Raw genomic sequence first — 20,941 nt, 5'->3', positions numbered from 1 at the left:
TTCTTTCTCCTCCTGGATTTCATGTTTCAATCTCAATTCATAGGTAAAATCAGTAAAATCTGTTGTTAGTGAATACAGACTTTCCCATTACTGAAATAGGAGGTGACAGTTGGTGCTCATAAAGTTCTATGGTGAGGAGAGGAGCTAGAGGCAGACACAGACATTCTGCTACAAGTTCTCCTGAAACAACAGTTACACTTTATAGGAGTTAACCACTTTATCTTCTCAGTAAAACTTTCCTCACAATTTATGTAGCACATCTGTCCATAAAATGGCTGCTGTTTTGGAACCATGGGATCAGATCAGTCCATCAGCCGTCTCTAACTGTAAAACACTTGATGCTTTTCTGTTGGATGAGACTGATGGACTGGTCTGGTCACATGCTCCTCCACCATTTTATGGACAGAAGTGGCATTCAGTTTGTGAGGAAAGTTTTACGAAGAAGATAGTGGGGCCAACTTCTTTAAAGGAGATTATGCCTAAAATACAGTTTTCAAAAAAAAAAGTCACTATTTTTTATACAACTTCCCTTAAATGGGTTGTCTACAATTGGACAACCTCTAATTAGGGGCCCCAGGGTACCGTATAAAATAAAATTTACTGTATATCTCCCAGCTCTGCACCACTCCTGCACTCTCAACACTGTGTACCCTGCCGATCTCCTGACATAAGCAATGTCGCATTACCACAGTGGCTGCTGATTAGCTGCAGCCAAACTCAAAGAAAAAGGTGGGCACTACCTAAAAAAATCGGAGGTCAACCCAATGCATATAAACAAATGACTGAGAATTACAAAGAGAAGGTATGCAAAAAATGGGGATCTCACCTAATATAAATCTTTAATGACATGACAATAAATACAAACAACAAGAACAATAAAAACAATTAAAAACATAACCAAAGCACGGCCAACGATAAGGCTCGGGTTCTACCCATGCTAACCATCAAGTGAGGAAAACAGAATGTCAAAGGCAAAAACTCAAACAGATAAATACTAATGCTTCTCAACCCAGTTTAAATGCAGTTTAGGTGACAAACCATACCCTCACAATATAGTAATGCAGTTTGAGTGACAACCCTAACCCTCATAATATTATAATGTGTACCATGTATAAAGTGCAAGCCACACTAAAGTGTCAATGCATGAATAACAGGTAAAGAAAACATTATAACAATCACAGAAACCCAGGGTCCAAATAAGACCCAAATAAAGCACACATATTGAGGGAAAAACAGGCAAAATAATACCTGTAACAACTAGACTGCACCCAAAAATTTGGGGTCAAAATACCCTAGAAGGTATGTAAAGGAAGTTTCATGATCTGCCTGTGGTGAGATAAAATAGTAAACCATACCTGAAAACACATATAGGTAAGGCAGGGTGGAGAAAACCCCACGTGTATCGCTACCGCAAGTGTAGCTTCATCAGGGGTGAAGCTTCACTTGCGGTAGCGATACGCGTGGGGTTTTCTGCAAGCCTAGATAGGTCCACCCGGGTCTCCTAGTCTGTTATCTTGATAGTATCAAGGAATCAGGTTGCTGGTCTTCCTCTTCGCCTTGTTCCTTCTGTTCTTCTGACCATGATGTCCTTCTCCAGTGATTGCTCTCTTCATATGATGTATCCAAAGTAGGCAAGTCGTAGCTTGGTGATCCTTGCTTCGAGTGACATATCTGACTTGATTTGTTCCAAAATTGATTTATTTGTTCTTCTTGCGATCCATGGTATTGATAACATCCCTCTCCGAGACCACATTTCAAAGGCGTCTATCTCGATATCTCTCTAAGGGTAGGTTCAGCAGAGCATAGTGAGCTGGTTATCCAGAGTATTGAATGCTGCAGCGATATCTAGGAGAGTCAGCAGGGAGTTTTACTTGAACCAGGATGGAAGAGTGTGGATTTTTTTTACTTGAACGGAATTGCATGGGCAGTGTATGTCGGTATTGTTTGGGTATTTTTAGATGGTTGCTATTATTTTGCTGGTATTATTTGGGCACTGTATGTTGTCATTATTTGGTTTGTAATACTTAGGGACTGTAAATTGGTATTATCTGTAGTATATTGGTATTATTTGAGCATTCTTTTATTGATATTGGTATTATTTGGGGAATTCTATGTCTGTATTTGTTTTGTTGGTATTATATGGACACTGTACATCAGTATTATTTGGTTTGTAATATTTAAGCTCAGTGCATTGGTATTATTGGTATTATTTACCACTGTATATTGGTATATTTTGGTATTATTTGGGCACTGTGTGTTGGTATTTGGTTTGTATTTGACCACTGTATATCAGTATTTGGTTTTAAATATAGAAATACTGTGGTGTTTACATATAGGCTATAACATACAGTATATTATTTTATAAGCTCTTTTTATTAAATAACTCCTGTTTTTGCTTTGGCAGATTCAAAATGACCAATGCCAAGAAACAAGTTCTGCATCAGATAAGTGGGTGAAACTCTCTGAAAACAGTGATTGGATGCATCATTCGGTATGGGTTTTTAATTATCCTAATGTGATTCAGCAATGAACCAGTACTTTATTTTCGTCTTTCATGGTTGAGATGGGAATAACTGTTTTTAGGTCCCGACCACTAGAGGTGGGATTATGAAATGAATGGGAGTGACCGAAACAACATAGCACAACACAGCAACTCAGGAGTTACGTCAGCAGTGTAGCTCATTTTGCTATTCTTTCTCCGAACTTTAATCCATATCTGTGCAAATTAGGTTAATAGCATAGCTATCGGCTGTTTTCATAACCCTGCCCTTGGTAGCACAGAGTAGAGAATAACCTTTCAATCACATATAAATTATTGTATCTTTCCTTGTGTGATGTGATTTCCTAGACAAAATTATGGAAAGGAAAAAGGGAAGTTAAATGTTAATTTCTGAAAAAAAAGATAATACATTTCCCTAAAATTGATGCATACAACGGACTAAAGTCAAATAACTTGGAGTCAGACAGTCAAAGAAGAGAGGGCGCTGCTGGGCAGGAAATAGATCTGGAGTGACAGAGGCTTCAGATCTACAGTCTCATTTGCATATCAATTGAAACACTGTTTTCTCAGTAATGGAGAAACAGACTGGCCTTGTAAAGGTATTGCTGGACTTATCTTTGAAAAAGCTACATGTGCATATAAATAGTTTCGGGGGTGAAATGTGAAATCCTGTTGACATATTCCCTTTAAGATATCCCATTTTTTATGTTTCGTAAATGACCTTTCTCATGTTATAATTGCAGGTGGCTTTAAAATCTGGAACAAATATTTTATATTGGAGAACGACTGGCATTCTTCTGGGATCAAAGGTGGTGAAACCTGTCTTGATAAAGAACATTACTATAGAAGGTAAACTACCTTCCAGGAATCTTGTAAATTTTTAATGTCTCACTGAAGCATACATTGACTTCTTGCAAAATGAGGAGTTATTTCTGAGTTCAGATATTCCGTAAACTTATTTTTATTAAAATGTAAGTAAACAAAAAAAATTACAGGTATTCACCAATATGCAAATATATTAGAAGAAGTATGAACAATATAAACATAGTCAAGAACTGTAATACAGAATGAAAACTTGGTGCAGGTGTTATGCCTGTGTAGCAACTCACTCGGGAAAACAGGTTATACACTAAAAAGCTGGAAGTGACCCTGCTTTTCCTGTACAGACTAGATATCCTGAATCCGGAGGCCTTAGTGGTGCCTGTGGAGGCAGAGATAGCCCTAACCAAAGACTAGGAGATGGCAGCTTAGACCTAACTGCCTAAAAGGCCTTTGAATTGCTTTCTCCTGTTCTCCTAAAGAACCGAAGAGCAGAGTGTGAATTACCTACAAGAGGAGAAGTGTGCTGAATATTAACAAATCTCACAGAGAGTAAAGTAAATAGCGAAATACCAAATAAAGAATAAAGCAAGTACTCTTAACAAATATACTGCTTACTTTCTAAAGATAAACAGAAAATAGTTGCAGAGTATAGCAAAGAAACAGCTAAGCGAAATCCCGTTTTTGGAAACTCACAGACTGGCTCTAAATATCAATATGATGTCTTCCAAATGAATCTTTCACCAGCAGGAAATGTCAGCAGGAGGACATAATATAAAGCTGCACCCAACAGGTGATAGGCAGAGAAATAAAAACACCTGTGTTAAGCTAGACAGACAGCAGCCAGAATAGCAGAACCCAAACACCAGTGAAAAAGTGTGCCTCCTGTGGCAGAAAGAGAAGTCGACCACAGAATACCATCTCAAGGGATCGAATCCAGGAGCATGACAGCAGGGAGAGAGCAGGAGCTGATGGGTCCTAAGACACAAAGTCAGCTGTCCTATGCAGCCAGAAGGCTGAAGTTCACCCCAAAAAATGTATTAATATGTTAAAGTCCCCCTGTGTATGGGGGATAAGGTGTGCAAAATAAATTAAAAAATAAATAGAAAAAGCAAAAAAATGAAATGACAAAACAAGACTCAAACAAAAAAAGACGGCACCAGTACAGATAACTTTTTAAAGCCACGTCTCCATAAAAGAAAAATATGTCCAAGATAGAAATATAATTTCTATGGAAAGGGGTACAAAATGTAAAATGTTTTAAGCAGTCCTTTATGGTCGTAAAAAAATAAATAAAAAAATGAGAAAGATAGACACGTATTTCCTATTATTCTTTACATTTTTACTTGATATCAGCAAAAAAGAAAAAAACATTTAAAAATTATATAAAAAGTAAGCCCCATGTATCACAAAAAAAGGAGCAGAAAACTATATGAATTTCCAAATGAGAATTTTTTTAGAGCCGTTAAAAGAGTATATATGAAAAAAATACAAAGATCTTCCTGTTCAAGGTTAAATGGCCTGGTGCTGTGCATATTAAGTAATGCATTTTTGTCACCCATATTACTTTACCCCTTACCAACATATGAAGTATTGGTACATTACATGTTTTCTCCCTGACTTTGATACAAGCTCAGGAACTGAGCCCACATCTTTGCCAGCAGATGATGCATGTGATGTTCAGCCATCCTCTGCCTCTAATCGCTGCACGTGAAGCTGAACTCCACCCACAGCTGTTAACAGCTGCATTTACAACATGCCGGTATGGGGGTGCGTCATTCTATGCACTCATCAGCCCCCCATGATGCGATCCTGGGGCATCAATGGGTTACCATGATGGCTAGGGGTCTGCTGAAGACCCCTGTACCTGTCATAATGGTGCTGCTGTGAACACCGTTTTGCATTGGGGCTCATGAGATTCAAGTTACCCCACTGGGTAAATGGCACAAGGAGAAAAAGAATCTCAAAAAGCAATAAAAGGTGATCAAACCATCGTATCTACCACATAATTGTATCAATAAAAACGTCAGCTCAGGGCACAAAAAATAAGCCCTCACACACTTATGTCAATGGAAAAATAAAGGACGTAGGAGAGGAAAAAACAAGCAAAAATGGAAAATATCCTTAAACTAAACTTGTTGTTTTCTGTTAGTCTATGATTATCAATGATTTTATTAAGAATTAATTATTAAGCCTGTCTTACCATACTTTTGTCTACTGCAGGAGTTGCATACACCTCCGAGTGCTTTCCTTGTAAACCCGGTACATACAGTGATACACCAGGATCTTCATCTTGTAAGATCTGCCGTAGGAACACGTATTCAGACAAAGGAGCTAAGGAATGCAATAAATGTAACCTGGAAACGCAATTCTCAGGTATTCTATGATTATGACATTAGTAAATATACTTAGCAGTCAGTAGAAAGTTTAGAAGTTTAATAAAGTTCCTTGTTACTTGGGGTTGGATCCAGGTGATGGCATGTGTCACTAACCACCAGTGTCTATGTGTACAGGCTTGGAGTTAATGGATCTATGCGAATGTCAGGAAAGGAGAATTACTTATAACATATTTCATAACTGAGGCATTCACATACAAGTTATGGTTCTTGTCTTTTCAGATGAAGGAGCCAGCAAGTGTGTAGAGCGTCCTCCATGCTCAGAGAAAGACATGTTTCAAATACACACTCCTTGTGACAACGAAGGAAAGGTAATCTACATCCGCACCTTTCTCTACATTACGCTGCCTTTACAGACATTTCTGTTGCAGTTGTTGATATATACAAATATTAACCCATGTAAAAGTTCAAAAACAAGCAAAAGCTGCATTTTATGATATTTTTTATATGTCTAAGCTTTTTTAGTCTGTTTTAAGTTTTAGTAAAAATGTTCAATGCAATAACAATGGGTAAATGCTAGTTAACAGATTATCCGAAAAATAGGCAATGTTGTAAACAGAGTAGCAATGTATTAAATGAGGACAGAGCAGACCAGCATATTGTAAACCTCAATATAGTATGGAGCCAGAGGCTGGGAAGGTTACAGGAACCCCCCATAGGCTGGACCCATTTATGGATACTTGTTAAGTCCAATTATCGAAAATACTACAATTAGCTGATCAATTACTTGTTAACTGCAACTGAGGTAAGAATAAAAGCAAACTCAATCAAATAGTAGATTTGGAAATCAGGTTCATGGCGATCATAAGACCTGACCCTAACAGGGTATTTTGGTTATAGCAAATATCACCTGTTCACAGGTTAGCTGATGATGACCACTAAAGTGGTGGGGGTTTGACTGCTGACACATCCAAAAATGTCAGAACACTTGTAACCCCCATTTAAATGTAGCTGTGGTCACATATGTGGGCTAGCTCTTCCATTCCAGGTCTATGAGACCCCATTTGCCCATCCATGGCGGACCCTTAGAGAGTAAATGGAGGGGTAGTGCGCATACATGACTGTGGCTCTACTCTAATTAAACTGGGTTACCTCCTCTTGTGATCACTGGGTGTCTCAGTGGGCAAAAATCCACTAATTTATCAGTTAGCACCTATTCTGTGAACTTGTGTTAAACCTCCACTTCAGCGGGTTTTTTTTTATTTCAGCACTGGAGTGGTGCCACTAATGCACCTAATAATATACTTACCAGCCTCTCTGGTCACAATCCACCATCTTGTGACCGCAACTTCTGACTGATCAGAAGTCAGAGGTAACAGTCACAAGCTCCCAATGTAAGTCTATGAGAGGCTTGTTCTGGCCTAGTTCTGGCTGTCATAGACTTACATTGAGTAGTGATTTCCAGATCATCCCGAAAACACTGGAGCGATCCAGTAGGTCACAACTTGCATATGACTGACCAGAGCGACGCCAAATAAAAAAAAGTGGAGTGGTGCTTTAACCCAGGGACTGGTTCTTTAACCCAAGGAGTGGTGCTTTAACCCTGGGACTGGTTCTTTAACCCATGGAGTGGTGCTTTAAGCAAAGGAGTGATGCTTTAAGCCAAGCCACTTTAAGCCTAGAACTTCTTCAACATAAATATCAATAGGTGATGCAGAGATAACATAAGAAGATGGCAATAGAAAACTGGCACATGATGGTGGTGGTACAGAACAATCAGCCTAATCTGTTTCTTATTATATGTGGTACCCTAAATTACCTTACCATACAGAGTACTTTCAGGGCATTGCCTGGTAGCAGGATGACTTTTATAACTATAATGAACTTAATGAATAATTGAATGTCACATTGAAAATGAAAATAAAACTTTTGTTTGACATGTTTGGTTAGACTCAGGTCATGTCTAAATGGATCGAGCCAAAGATATGCAGAGAAGACCTACCTAGTGCAATGATGCTTCCAGCTTCTGGGAACAAGGAAGATTGTCCTCCCTGCAACCCAGGCTTTTATAGCAATGCATCATCTACCTGCTCTCCCTGCCCATTTGGGACCTTTTCTGATGGCACACAAGGTGAGAGCTCTGCAAACTAAAAAAAATACATGTAATAAATAAAAATGCCATTGTGCACTTGTGCCCATCCAAAACTGGAAACTTATTGAATTGATGCTATCCACTAGTGTATCTAATGAAGTCAAAGGGGACACTATTGAAATAGTATTTATGAAAACAGCACAAACGAATAACACATAAAAAAGAGATAAAATGATTTGATCCCTAACATGAGGTTGTGGAGGGTTTTATCCTTATGGAACAGCTTTAGGTTACAGCGCTATCACATAATGTGAGTATACCCTGACTATTACAAGGGTTCTGTAGCTCAATGCTTCCCATAATCCTTAAGCCAAGTATCCTCTACCCAAATAATTGACACACACAAGGCTGTGACCATGCGACTATTAAAAGTACCATATATGAATAAATGATATTCATTTAAAAGGACCTTGAACATAAACGACAAATACATTGATCTTGGCCTGTCTAAGTCAACCTAATTTCTGCACACGGACTTTAAACATTGTTTTTTCTACTACTGGAACCTCTTTATATCTAGCAATATCACATTTGACATTATTATTATTTTAATTGCATATTGATTGTTATTCTTGTTCTGTACATTCTATATAAAGTAAATGTTTAAATAAAAAAAAAAAGCACAGCATAATATGAATGTAGATCTTTTCATCCTCGACCCAGACGAGTATCACCAATGATAAGCTTAATTATTTTTTATTGCTACCATATAAAAATGTCATGTTTTTATATGTTTCTCCTGCAGAATGTAAACCATGTGCTGCGGGAACAGAGCCCGTTCTTGGGTTTGAATATAAGTGGTGGAATGTTCTTCCTGCTGACATGAAGACATCCTGCTTTAATGTAGGAAACTCAAAATGTGACGGAATGAATGGTGAGCAAATGTCAATATAACATACACAGTAGGCGGTAGGTTTTCCAGGATTTTATTTGGCCATAGGGTTGCAACAGTAGAAGATAATAAACACTGCAATACTCACCTTTCCCAGGTCCAGCAACTCCTTGCCACCACTGTCTCAATGTTTTTTGACAGATTGCAATAGTGATGGCACGATTGTAGCCCATGAGACTGCTGCAGCCAATCATTGGCTCAGTGGTGATGCTGATATAAACAGCACTAGCCGCTGAGTCCAGTGGTTGGCTGCAGTGGTCATGCGCACTGTAGCCGTAATGCAGTCTGTCAAAAGAAAACACAAAATTTGAGCTTAGTTTAAATTGGTATACATGCGGCACATAAACGCATGTTCACAATGGCTATGAATCAGAAAAAAAAACTACAAGAAGCAAAATGAACATAAAGCCTGCTGTAAATTAATAAATAAAAAGCAAAAGTACATTTAAATAAAATAGGGTTCTTAGTAACACTGTTTTTGATCAAAAATAGTATGAAAGTTATCCCGCCACGGCAAGGTGAACCCATTAGGGATAGTCCTACTCTGTCTAATATTAAAAACCTTACCATGTGTCAAAGTTGACCTCAGTGTGTGAATAAGGCCAGACAAAGGACCAGATCCCGAACTGTGGACACCAGCAAAGTGATGCTTTAAAGCGCACCTGTCAGCAGGATTGTGCTCAGTAAGCTACATACACTGTCAGGGGGGCGACATTACACTGATTAAAATGATACCTTGGTTGATCAAATCTGTCCTGTGGTTCTTGTGTAATCTTTACTTTCAGTTTGGAGATAATGATATGCTCGTGCTTCGGAGTGGTCTGTGGGGTGGGCTCTATCTGGTGCTCTGCTTACATATTCATCTGTATGCTCTTATGACAGATCACTGTGCCTTCACTGGCCTGCCTCCTATTTTACATAATGCATCTAGTAGTGCAAGGCTAGGTAAAATAGGAGGCAGGTCAGTGAAGGCACAGTGACCTGTCATAGGAGCATACAGATGAATATGTAAGCAGAGCGCCCCCCACAGGCTGCCCCGGAGCACGAGCATATCATTATCTCCGGACGGAAAGCAAAGATTATACAAGAACCACTGGACGATTTCATGAACCAAGGTATCAGGTTAATCAGTGTAATGTCGCCCACCTGACAGTGTATGTGGTTTACTGAGCACAATCCTGCTGACAGGTGCGCTTTAGATGTATTTTCCAGCTCAAGAAAAGGAGGCCACACCCTGGCTTGCACAGAATGCAAAAAATACAAAGAAAAAACAGCACATAAATGCGTGTTCGCAATGGCCATAAATCAGAAAAAAACGACAAAAAGCAAAATGAACATAACCCTGCTGTAAATAAATAAAAAGCAAAAGTGCATTTAAATAAAATAGAGTTCTCAGTAACACTGTTTTTGATCAAAAATAGTATGAAAGCCATCCCACCAGCGACAAGGTGAACCCGTTCGAGATAGTCCTACTCTGTCTAATATTAGCCGTGGCAGGATGGCTTTCATGCTATTTTTGATCAAAAACAGTGTTACTAAGAACCATATTTTATTTAAATTCACTTTTGCTATTTATTTATTTATTTGCAGCAGGGTTTATGTTAGTTTTTCTTCTTGTAGGTTTTTGCAGTGTGTCAAGACTGGGGCAATGGATCAGAGGCAGTACTGGATCTGGAGAGGGGGAATATTTGGGCTCGCTCACACAAATGTATAACTTGAACGAGTGCAATCTGATAAAAAAAGGATTGCACTCAAACCCATGTTATTCAATGAGGCAGTGCAAATCTGCGTAATTTTTCTCAGTTGTATTCAGTGTCAGGAAAAAAAGTCGCAGCCTGCTGTGATTTCACTCCTAAAATGGATGGGTGCGAGAAAAAAAAAATCAGATGCCATCCGGATCATCAGTATGGCATCCGATTTTTTTGGGATACATTACAATTCTTTGACATAGAAACTGTAAATGGTTCTGTAAATGAATAATAGGTGCTGGGTAGTGTTGAGCGAGCACTAAAATGCTCGGGTGCTCGAAGCTCGGGCCGAGCTCGCCGTGATACTCGGGTGCTCGACCCGAGCAACGTGCCCAATGTTAGTCTATGGGAGAATCGAGCATTTTTGCGGCGGCACCCCGACAGTCTTTTAAAAGCCTAACAAGTGCCCAAAACGATAGTGACAGTGCTCAAATGACATGGGGACAGCATGGGGATCGCCCCTGGAAGCATTTCTGACCCCCAGGTCACTGCTGTCAACAACGTGGTCAGAGGTATTAAGCCACTTTTACAGGCTCAAAATAAAACGTTCAAAAACAAAAGTGAAAGTGCTTTCCTGTGAAATATGTTAAGGATAGTGTTGAGCGATACCTTCCGATATCAGGAAATATCGTATCGGATTGGATCGGACCGATACCCAAAAAGTATTGGATATCGCCGATTCCGATACAGGAAACCAATGCAAGTCAATGGGACACAAATATCGGAATGAAAATAAACCCTTTCTTTCCTTGTAGGTTAATTCTACATGAAGTAAAACAACTAAGAATAATGTAGAATGTATTACGCGAAAAGCCGGCAATTCATCAGCAGCATACACCGGTACCGACAATTTACAACAGAAAGAATAGAACATCACACATAGATTAGATAGATAGAAACATGTCAGTCGCATATATATGAAGTACAGTGACAGTGTTGGTTACTGTACTTGTCATTTAGTGTAAAGGATTTATTTAAAAATATAATAGTGTTTTCATGCACCGTCTCTTTAAAAAAGCCGGCCGGCAATTCTGCATCTGTACCCGACAATTTATAACAGACAGAATAGAGCATCACACATAGATTAGATAGATAGAAACATGTCAGTCACATATATATGAAGTACAGTGACAGTGTTGATTACTGTACTTGTCATTTAGTGTTAAAATAAAGGATTTATTTAAAAAAAAATTGGCGTGGGGTTCCCCTTAATTTTAGTCTCTAGCGGAGGTTAAGCAGACGGCTGGGGCAGATGTTTGAAGCCTGGGAGGGGGGTAATACCCACGGAGCTTCCCAGGCTACTAATATCAGCCCCCAGCTGAATACATAGCCTTTACTAGCTATTAAAATGGGGGACCCCCAAAAAAATGACGTGGGGTCCCCCCTATTTTAATAGCTAGCAAAGGCTAGGCAGACAGCTGGGGGCTGATATTAATAGCCCAGGAAGGGTGCCATGAATATTGGCTCCCTCCCAGGCTAGAAACACCAGCCGTCAGCCGCCCCAGAAATGGCGCATCCATAGGATGCGCCAATTCTGGCACTTAGCCTCGCTCTTCCCACTGCCCTGTAGCGGTGGCAGTGGGGTAATAGGGTTGGGGTTGATGTCAGCTTATAATGCCAGCTGACATCAAGCCCAGGTTAGTAATGGAGAGGCGTCTATAAGACACCCCCATTACTAACCCCATAGTCAAAGTTAAAAAAAAAAACACAAACACCCAGAATAAAGTCCTTTAATTGAAATAAACACACAATTCTTTATTGTTCTAAATTAAACCATACTTACCGTCACACCCATTCCAGCTGAAGCCAGCGATCTCCTGCAATAAAAGTAAAATAATAAAGCAACCTCATCCTTACCTTTCCATGGTTCCCAGGACCGCTTCAGCTCTGCTACATCGAGATGACAGGCTGGACCGCAGCAGAACGCTGCCATCCAGCCTGTCATCCCGCTGACACTGAGAAGCGCAGGCATGCTTGCGCTCCTCAGTGTCTCTCTGTGACGGCATCCAGATGAGCCGAGTTCATGTCCAATGAACTCAGCTCACGTCATGCACGTCACTGACAGCGTGGGAGAATTCTCCTGCACTCAGCGCTTCAGCGTGAGAATTTTCCCACGCTGTCAGTGACGTGCATGAGGTGAGCTGAGTTCATTGGACATGACCTCACCTCATTCACGTCACTGACAGCGTGGGAAAATTCTCACGCTGAAGCGCTGAGTGCAGGAGAATTTTCCCACGCTGTCAGTGACGTGCATGAGGTGAGCCGAGTTCATTGGACATGACCTCGGCTCATCTTTATGCCGTCACAGAGAGACACTGAGGAGCGCAAGCAAGCCTGCGCTTCTCAGTGTCTGCGGGATGACAGGCTGGATGGCAGCGTTCTGCTGCGGTCCAGCCTGTCATCTCGATGTAGCAGAGCTGAAGCTGTTGTGGGAACCATGGAAAGGTAAGGATGAGGTTGCTTTATTATTTTTCTTTTATTGCAGGAGATCGTTGGCTTCAGCTGGAATGGGCGTGATGGTAAGTATAGTTTAATTTAGAACAATAAAAAATTGTGTGTTTATTTCAATTAAAGGACTTTTTTCTGGGTGTTGTGTTTTTTTTAAATACTTTACTAGAAATTCATGGTGGTCATGTCTAATATTGGCGTGACCCCATGAATTTCGGGCTTAGGGCCAGCTGATAATGCCAAGCTGGCCTTAACCCCTTTATTACCCAGTGAGCCACCGCACCAGGGCCCTGGATGAGTTGCGTACAGCGCCAGAAGATGGCGCTTCTATGAACGCGCCATTTTCCGGGGTGGCTGCGGACTGCAATTTGCAGCGGGTGGGGCCCAGAAAGCTTGGGCCTCCCTGCGCTGCGGATTCCAGCCCCCAGCTGCCTAGTTGTACCTGGCTGGACACAAAAATAGGGCGAAGCCCCACGTATTTTTTTTTAAAATTATTTCATGAAATTCATGAAATAATTAAGAAAAAAAGGGCTTCCCTATATTGTTGTGTCCAACCAGGTACAAATAGGCAGCTGGTGGTTGGGCGCAGCCCGTTCCTGCCTGCTGTACCTGGCTGGACACAAATATAGGGCGAAGCCCCACATCAATTTTTTTTTAATTATTTCATGAATTTCCTGAAATAATTAAAAAAAAATTGACGTGGGGCTTCGCACTATATTTGTGTCCAGCCAGGTACAGCAGGCAGGAACGGGCTGCGCCCAACCACCAGCTGCCTATTTGTACCTGGCCGGACACAACAATATAGGGAAGCCCTTTTTTTCTTTATTATTTCATGAATTTCATGAAATAATTAAAAAAAAAAATACGTGGGGCTTCTCCCTATTTGTGTGTCCAGCCAGGTACAACTAGGCAGCTGGGGGATGGAATCTGCAGCGCAGGGAGGCACAAGCTTTCTGCCCCCCCCCCCCCCCCCCCGGTGCAAATTGCAATCCGCAGCCACCCCGGAAAATGGCGCGTTCCTAGAAGCTGGATGCTGTCCCTGGCTGGCATACAAAAATATGGCAAAGCCCACGTCAAAATTTTTGGGAAAAATTAATTAAAAAATAAATAATAATTTAGGGACTGCATCTTTATTAACTCCTCAAATGTCATTTAGTGTTAAAATAAAGGATTTATTTAAAAAAAAATTGGCGTGGGATCCCCCATAATTTTAGTCTCTAGCGGAGGTTAAGCAGACGGCTGGGGCAGATGTTTGAAGCCTGGGAAGTGGGTAATACCCACGGAGCTTCCCAGACTACTAATATCAGCCCCCAGCTGAATATCTAGCCTTTACTAGCTATTAAAATGGGGTACCCCCCCAAAAAAAATGACATGGGGTACCCCCTATTTAATAGCTAGCAAAGGCTAGGCAGACAGCTGGGGGCTGATATTAATAGCCCAGGAAGGGTGCCATGAATATTGGCCCCCTCCCAGGCTAGAAACACCAGCCGTCAGCCGCCCCAGAAATGGCGCATCCATAGGATGCGCCAACTCTGGCACTTAGCCTCGCTCTTCCACGCTGCCCTGGTGCGGTGGCAGGGGGTAATAGTGGTGGGGTTCATGTCAGCGCCAGCTGCCATGAAGCCCAGGTTAGTAATGATGGGCGTCTATAAGACACCCCCATTACTAACCTACAAAGTGTTAAAAAGAAAAAACACACACTACACCCAGAAAAAAATAATTTATTTGAAATAAAACACACAATTTTATTTAATTCTTAGTTTACTAAAAAAAAATAGTTACCTGTCCACGTTCCTGCGCTGATCTCCCATGCACAGCTGTCACATCTGGAGATGGTGACAGCTGTGCATGGCTGCTGTAAGCTCACGCTGCCAGGAACACGTCCGCTCCCGGCAGCGTGAGCCCCTGACTGAGGTCAACGGAGTGCATTCAGGCAGCGCAGCTCCGGAGACCTCCTTTACGGCACTGCTGTGCAGTGGGAATTTCTCACGATACAGCAGGGCCGTAAAGGAGCTAACCGGAGCAGCGCTGCCTGAACTCCGGCGAACCCGCTTATGCAATGACTGGGCTGCTTTACGGCCCCGTCATTCTGGCGGTGGCAGCGGTTCAGAGCGGTCACATTCTATGTGGCTGCTCTAAACTGGAGATCTTCGTGGGACACTCGTGGACTACTACGGAGGGGTAAGGATAAGGTTGTGGTTTATTATTTTATATTTTATTACAGGAGATCGATGGCTTCGGGGAATTAGGTGTCTAGGTGAGTATAGGTGTAGTTTTTTATTTTTTACTTTATTTTAGGTGGCGATCGGCGGGGACAGGTAATGTATGAACTAATTTATTGTAGTCAACCACTGGCCACCAATGACATGTATTTAAAATTTATTGGGGACACAGTAGGGCAATTTATATAGCAGGATCAGGCTGATGGGAACTACTGCTCCCATCGAGCTGATCCTGCTGGCAGGAGTGGACGGGGGACAGACATAGGCCGATGGGAGTAGTAGTGTCACATCGGCCTATGTCTGCCTGCACGCACACACCCGCACACATCCCGCACAGACACCGCACAGACTCGCAGACATCGCACAGACATCGCAAAGACACCGCGCACACCCGCACACATCGCACAGACACCGCACACACCCGCAGACATCGCACAGACACCGCACACACCCGCAGACATCGCACACACTCGCAGACACACGCACAGACACCCACACACACCAATCATGACGGGCTGATCGTCTGGGAGGTGACGCTGTGCGGCCAGCCAATCACTGTAATGCCCACAAACAACATGGCTGCGGCATTACAGTGACTGGCTGGCAATCCCTGCATGTTCATTGGCTCTGTAAAGAACACCAAACATGCAGGGCGGAGACCCGAGCTCCCGCCCGAGTAACCCGGAAATGCTCGGTGCTCGCCGAACATCCCGAGTAGCGTGATGCTCGGGCGAGTACCGAGCAGTGTCGAGCATGTTCGCTCAACACTAGTGCTGGGTAAAAAAACAGACTACACACTGACAGCACATGGATGACAAGTGAGAAAAAATCGTCCCAGTCTCCTGGATGAAAATTGGACCTATTTTTTTATACTCTTGTGTGACCCCAGCCTTAGGCCACGGCCCCACTATCAGTATTCGGTCAGTATTTTTTCTCAGGAGTGGGAGCCAAAACCAGGTGAGGAACAATCAGAGAAAAGGTATAATAGAAACAAGTCACCAATTCTGCATTTATCACCCACTCCTGGTTTTGGCTCCCACTCCTGAGAAAAAACACTGACCGAATACTGATAGTGGGGCCGTGGCCTAACAGTGTTTGTTGCATTCTACAGCTACACCCTTATGGCCAAATAAAATAATCCCACCAACCCCTTTAAATGGCCTTATTACCGTCCAAAGCTCTGAAGTGATTTATAATAGAACATCTCCCTCTGCTGGGCAATTTATTTTATGTCTCGGTCAATGAAAACAGCTTTTTTCCTAAAATTGAAAACGTGGAATAATAGATAAAACTTAAAGTATTAGTTAAAGGGGTATTCCTGTCTTCAAGATCTTATCCCAATATGTAGTAGGTGAAATAATAATAATATTAGCAAATACTTCCAATTAGAAATGTAGTATAGTTCTTCTGATTCGCTATGTTTCTTTCCTCATGTGCAGGCATTGCAGAACTTTAGGTATCCATAGTTATGACCACTAATATAGTGACAGTTAGCTAGTTGCTAGTGGACATGACCGTGGATACCCAAGGTCCTGCAATACCTACACATGAGGAAAGAGACATAGCGAATCAGAAGAACTATACTACATTTCTAATTGGAGGTATTTTCTAATATTATGATTACACCTACTACATATTGGAATAGGATTTTGGAGATGGGAATACACCTTATAAAGCGAATCTGTCTTTATGCCATGCTTCACAGTTTAAAAGAGGCGATGGCAGTGAACCCGATTGAGATTATGATATGTGCATACAACATCTTTTTGAGTGAACCCACTGAATTTTTCAAGAAGACGCTCTTGGAAATGCCAGAGTTTTTTTTTTTACAGATGTGTCTTTTGTGTAGTTATTTTGATCCTTAATGTCGGCGAGTTTTTATAGCACTTTCCCAGGGTTTTTGGGGTATTTTTTTTACTTTTGTTTTCTGGTAATTTCTTTAATGCCATTGAATAATGAAGAAACTGCTAGTTGTTTTTGAAGTAAAGATGCTGGGAAAATGCCCCAAAAGATGTCGGGCTGTCTTCCAAGCGTCTTTTGAACCTTTCTATTCATTTGCATTGTAAAGTACAGAGCGTCTTCTGAGCAGAAAATGCTAGAAGAAATGTCAGGTCACTTGTGTAAACTGCTTGGTGTCTTTTGGAGACACTTAAAGGTCTGCACATATGAACAGCAAGTCATTTTTACATAGAAAATGCTGGAAATAATGAACATATGCATTTCTGAGAGCTTTTTTGGGGTAGGTTTTGGAGCAGAATCCACCTGAAAAAGACTTAAAGCCACGGCCCCACTATCAGTATTGGGTCAGTATTCACTCAGTATTTTTTCTCAGGAGTGAGAGCCAAAACCAGGTGAGGAACAATCAGAGAAAAGGTATAATAGAAACAAGTCACCAATTCTGTATTTATCACCCACTCCTGGTTTTGGCTCCCACTCCTGAGAAAAATACTGACTAAATACTAATAGTGGGGCCGTGGCCTTAGTGTGCAAATACTATTAGAGGGGTTGCTTAAATGGTAACCATCATTTTAATTTTTATTTCATAAATCAACATTACACATGAAAATAAGGAACTGTGTAGTTTATGTCATCAGAGAAATCCGCTCTTTCTCCTCCTGGACTGATCTTTCACTCTAAATTCATGTGTAAAATCTGTATTCAGTGAAGATAGATTTACCCATTACTGATGATAGGAGATAACAGTTGGTTCTTATAAAATTCTATGGAGAAGTGATTAGTTCCATAGCTTATAATGGGCACTTGTTCTATCTGCAGAAAAGCATGGGTAGAAAACGTACATGAAAAATGGACATCTGAACGAAAGAGTGTGTTCACAATACAGTTTACAAATCCTACTAATTTGTATTAGATAGGCGCAGAAATATCTCCAACTAGTCTGTCACATGTGAATATATCCTAAATATTTTGCTCCATTTTTCTTATTTTTTCGTCCGTTCTTAACTTTTATTTAATATTTGTACACTGAATTGTGTGAATTGTGTATTCTACAGGTTGGGAAGTGGCAGGAGATCATGTCCAGAGTGGAGCCGGTGGATCTGACAATGATTACCTGCTTCTAAATTTGCATATTCCAGGATTCAAGTAAGCTATAAGACGTATATTGAAATGAAATTCATTTTAATACAGGTTCCAACACTTCAAACACTTTCCACATCATATAAGTGAACAACTTTTGGAGAATTATTAATGCCCTTGCAAAGAAAGACTGAAATTAAGTTTCCACAATGAGTATTTTTTAATGCTCCATATTTTGGCTGCGCAAAAAATCAGCGTCTTCCAGTTCCAGCAAAGTGGATAGATAGGATTTATAGTATTCTCATGCCCTCTGTGCTTTTGCGCAGCATAAACTGACCTGCGGTGCGAGTTTGAAATCAGCAATATGTCAGTTTTTCTTGCTGTAAATATGCATTTTATTTTCTGATTTTCCAGTAAACTTGGACAATATAAAGAAAATCTTCAACTAAAAACTTCATATGGGTTTTTAGTTTGTTTCCACAGCGGGCAACATACTAAAAAGGCATGTAATCTGCCCATGACTTGATCAATAAAGTTTTATCAAAGCTAAGCAAAATGAAGTATCCAAAACAAAGCAGTTTTATTTAAAATATCAGAAGGAGACAAAAAATGCAGTAGAAAAAAATGTAATAAAAAGACACTCAAAAGGAATGAAAAAAAATTGCAAGTAACCTAATTTAGCTTACTGGTGCAGAAATACTGCAAAAAATCTGCAACATCAAAAATGCACCAATTTACAATATAAACTACAGCCACCACCTTTTAATGCCTCTTTACAGTAGTCTAGCAAGATGTATATAAATCCCCATTCTCCTCTGTATAGCCCAAAACATACCTTTTATAATCCCCTCGTAGGGCGCGGTCTGGTCTGATGGGCTTCACTGGTCTTGCTTCGACGCCTCCTCTCTCATTACAAACGCCGTCCTGCTTCTTCCTTCGTGTGGATGACGCGTGCTACGCTGGCTTTACTTCTGGGTCTCTCGGTGTGTGCACAGGACAGTACTTTGCTCTACCCTCAGCAGGGCAGAGCGGAGTACGCCTACATAGAAGCGCTATTGGGGGACACTGTGTGGATGATGACGGACGCGTCATCCACATGAAGCAAGCAAGAAGACAATTATTACAAGTAGCGAGGAGGCGCAGAAGCAAGACCAGCCCAGCGATGCCCGTTGGACTGGACCGTGTCGTATGAGGAGTTTATAAAAGGTATTTTTTGGGGATCTGTAGAGGAGATTGGGGATTTGCATACAGCTTGCTAGACTGCTGTAAAAGAGGCCTTAAAGGTGTGGGACATAGTTTATATTAGGAAAATCTGGTGTCAAGCTCCCTTTACTTTCAATGGGGAAAAATGGCGTCAAAATTCACAAGATCAATAACAAAACAAAAATCACCTTCTATAGAGTTTAAAATAAGATATAAAAACTGTACTCTTCTCCCCTTAAGGAATTGCCACTGATTCCCAGGCAAAAACAGTAGTGTGAAACTTAAAAAACACTATACTCACCTCCACTTTTTTTTTTAATCACACACTGCTGTTTTGTTTTCCGCAGTCAGTGTCAGATCCACACCCAAATCCACACGGCTTGTTGCAGCTTTCCCTGTACATTCCTGTGGATTTCTCATAGACTTTTTCTGCAGCAAATCTGCTGTGTATGAACATACCCTGCCATAGTATACAGATGAACAGGGTGATGGAATTTCATCCTTATGACGGTGTGCTGAGCAAAGAATCAGCTCTAATATATCAGATTGTGCAAGAATTTCTTATTTCGCTTGATTTTTTTGCAACTGTACAACATTAGCTGCTATATTCTCAAGCCAGCTAAGAACTGTCAACCACATTGACTATACATAGTCTTCTTAGATTTTAATCTTTTTCAATTTTCAGACTTCCAACATCAGGAGCAAATGGCGAAGAAATGGGCAGGATCACTTTTGTGTTTGACACCAAGTGTTCTGCTGACTGTGTGCTGTACTTCATGGTGGTGAGTGATTTTGTGATTAATATCATGGTGGTTTAGTAGGTTATACCGTCCATTATTGTTCACAATATATATAGCAATGCGTTACATTGTAGGGTCACTTTTGTAACAAAGTAGAAGAATTCCAATAGAGATGCTATTTAGTGCAGCCTTTAGACTCCAAGGCAAGTGTAGAAAATGTAAAATTGCCCAAACCATGCAAGTTATTAATGAATATGCACGAGGAGTAAAGGGAATAATTAAATTGGAACAAGTTAGAGAAATTGGAATTTTTTCTGTAGTATATTCTAAAATTATAAAAACAATTCTAAAATTGAAACGGACAAACGGCATACAAATCGCCCATGTGAGGTGTCTCTTCTAATGCATAACAACTACACCACAGTCTTTGGTATTCATTTCCCCATGTACTTCTCATTAATCATCATATTTACCGTTAGTTTTAGGTCTTTCTGCATTGCGTTACATTTTAGTTTACTAGATGGGAAACATTATAGTGACTTATTCTGCATTTATGAAATCTAATAGATAAGCTGAATAATGGTTTCATATGTTGATCCTGGCAGTGAATGCTTTTTTATGATAATTCTTTACACCTACAGGATGTTAACAGGAAGACTACTAGTGTGGTGGAGTCATGGGGAGGGAACAGAGAAAAGCAGTCCTACACTCACGTCGTCTCAAAAAATGCCACATACATGTTTACCTGGGCGTTTCAGAGGACCAATCAAGCTGAAGATGTAAGTTTTCTACAGTGACCAGTTTATTACAAGAGTGTCGAGCTTTATAGCATATGAGGTCTGAGC

At 40.8% G+C, this 20,941-nt stretch overlaps 1 protein-coding gene across 1 annotated transcript in view; it reads left to right on the top strand.

Annotated features, from left to right (window-relative positions):
* ELAPOR2 (endosome-lysosome associated apoptosis and autophagy regulator family member 2) overlaps positions 1-20,941 on the top strand; it is a 137,409-nt gene that overhangs the window by 84,831 nt on the left and 31,637 nt on the right. Inside the window, exons 5-13 of the mRNA XM_073652344.1 lie at positions 2,405-2,491; positions 3,244-3,349; positions 5,543-5,695; positions 5,938-6,026; positions 7,606-7,786; positions 8,553-8,681; positions 18,129-18,219; positions 20,042-20,138; positions 20,738-20,875. Coding sequence (XP_073508445.1) covers positions 2,405-2,491; positions 3,244-3,349; positions 5,543-5,695; positions 5,938-6,026; positions 7,606-7,786; positions 8,553-8,681; positions 18,129-18,219; positions 20,042-20,138; positions 20,738-20,875 — 1,071 coding nt within the window. The remainder of the gene's footprint in view (positions 1-2,404; positions 2,492-3,243; positions 3,350-5,542; positions 5,696-5,937; positions 6,027-7,605; positions 7,787-8,552; positions 8,682-18,128; positions 18,220-20,041; positions 20,139-20,737; positions 20,876-20,941) is intronic.

The sequence above is a fragment of the Phyllobates terribilis genome, unplaced genomic scaffold, assembly GCF_046119375.1.
Source record: "Phyllobates terribilis strain yellow unplaced genomic scaffold, ASM4611937v1 Scaffold_11__3_contigs__length_659146591, whole genome shotgun sequence".
Lineage (NCBI taxonomy): Eukaryota > Metazoa > Chordata > Amphibia > Anura > Dendrobatidae > Phyllobates > Phyllobates terribilis.
This window is presented reverse-complemented; position numbering and strand designations above follow the sequence as displayed.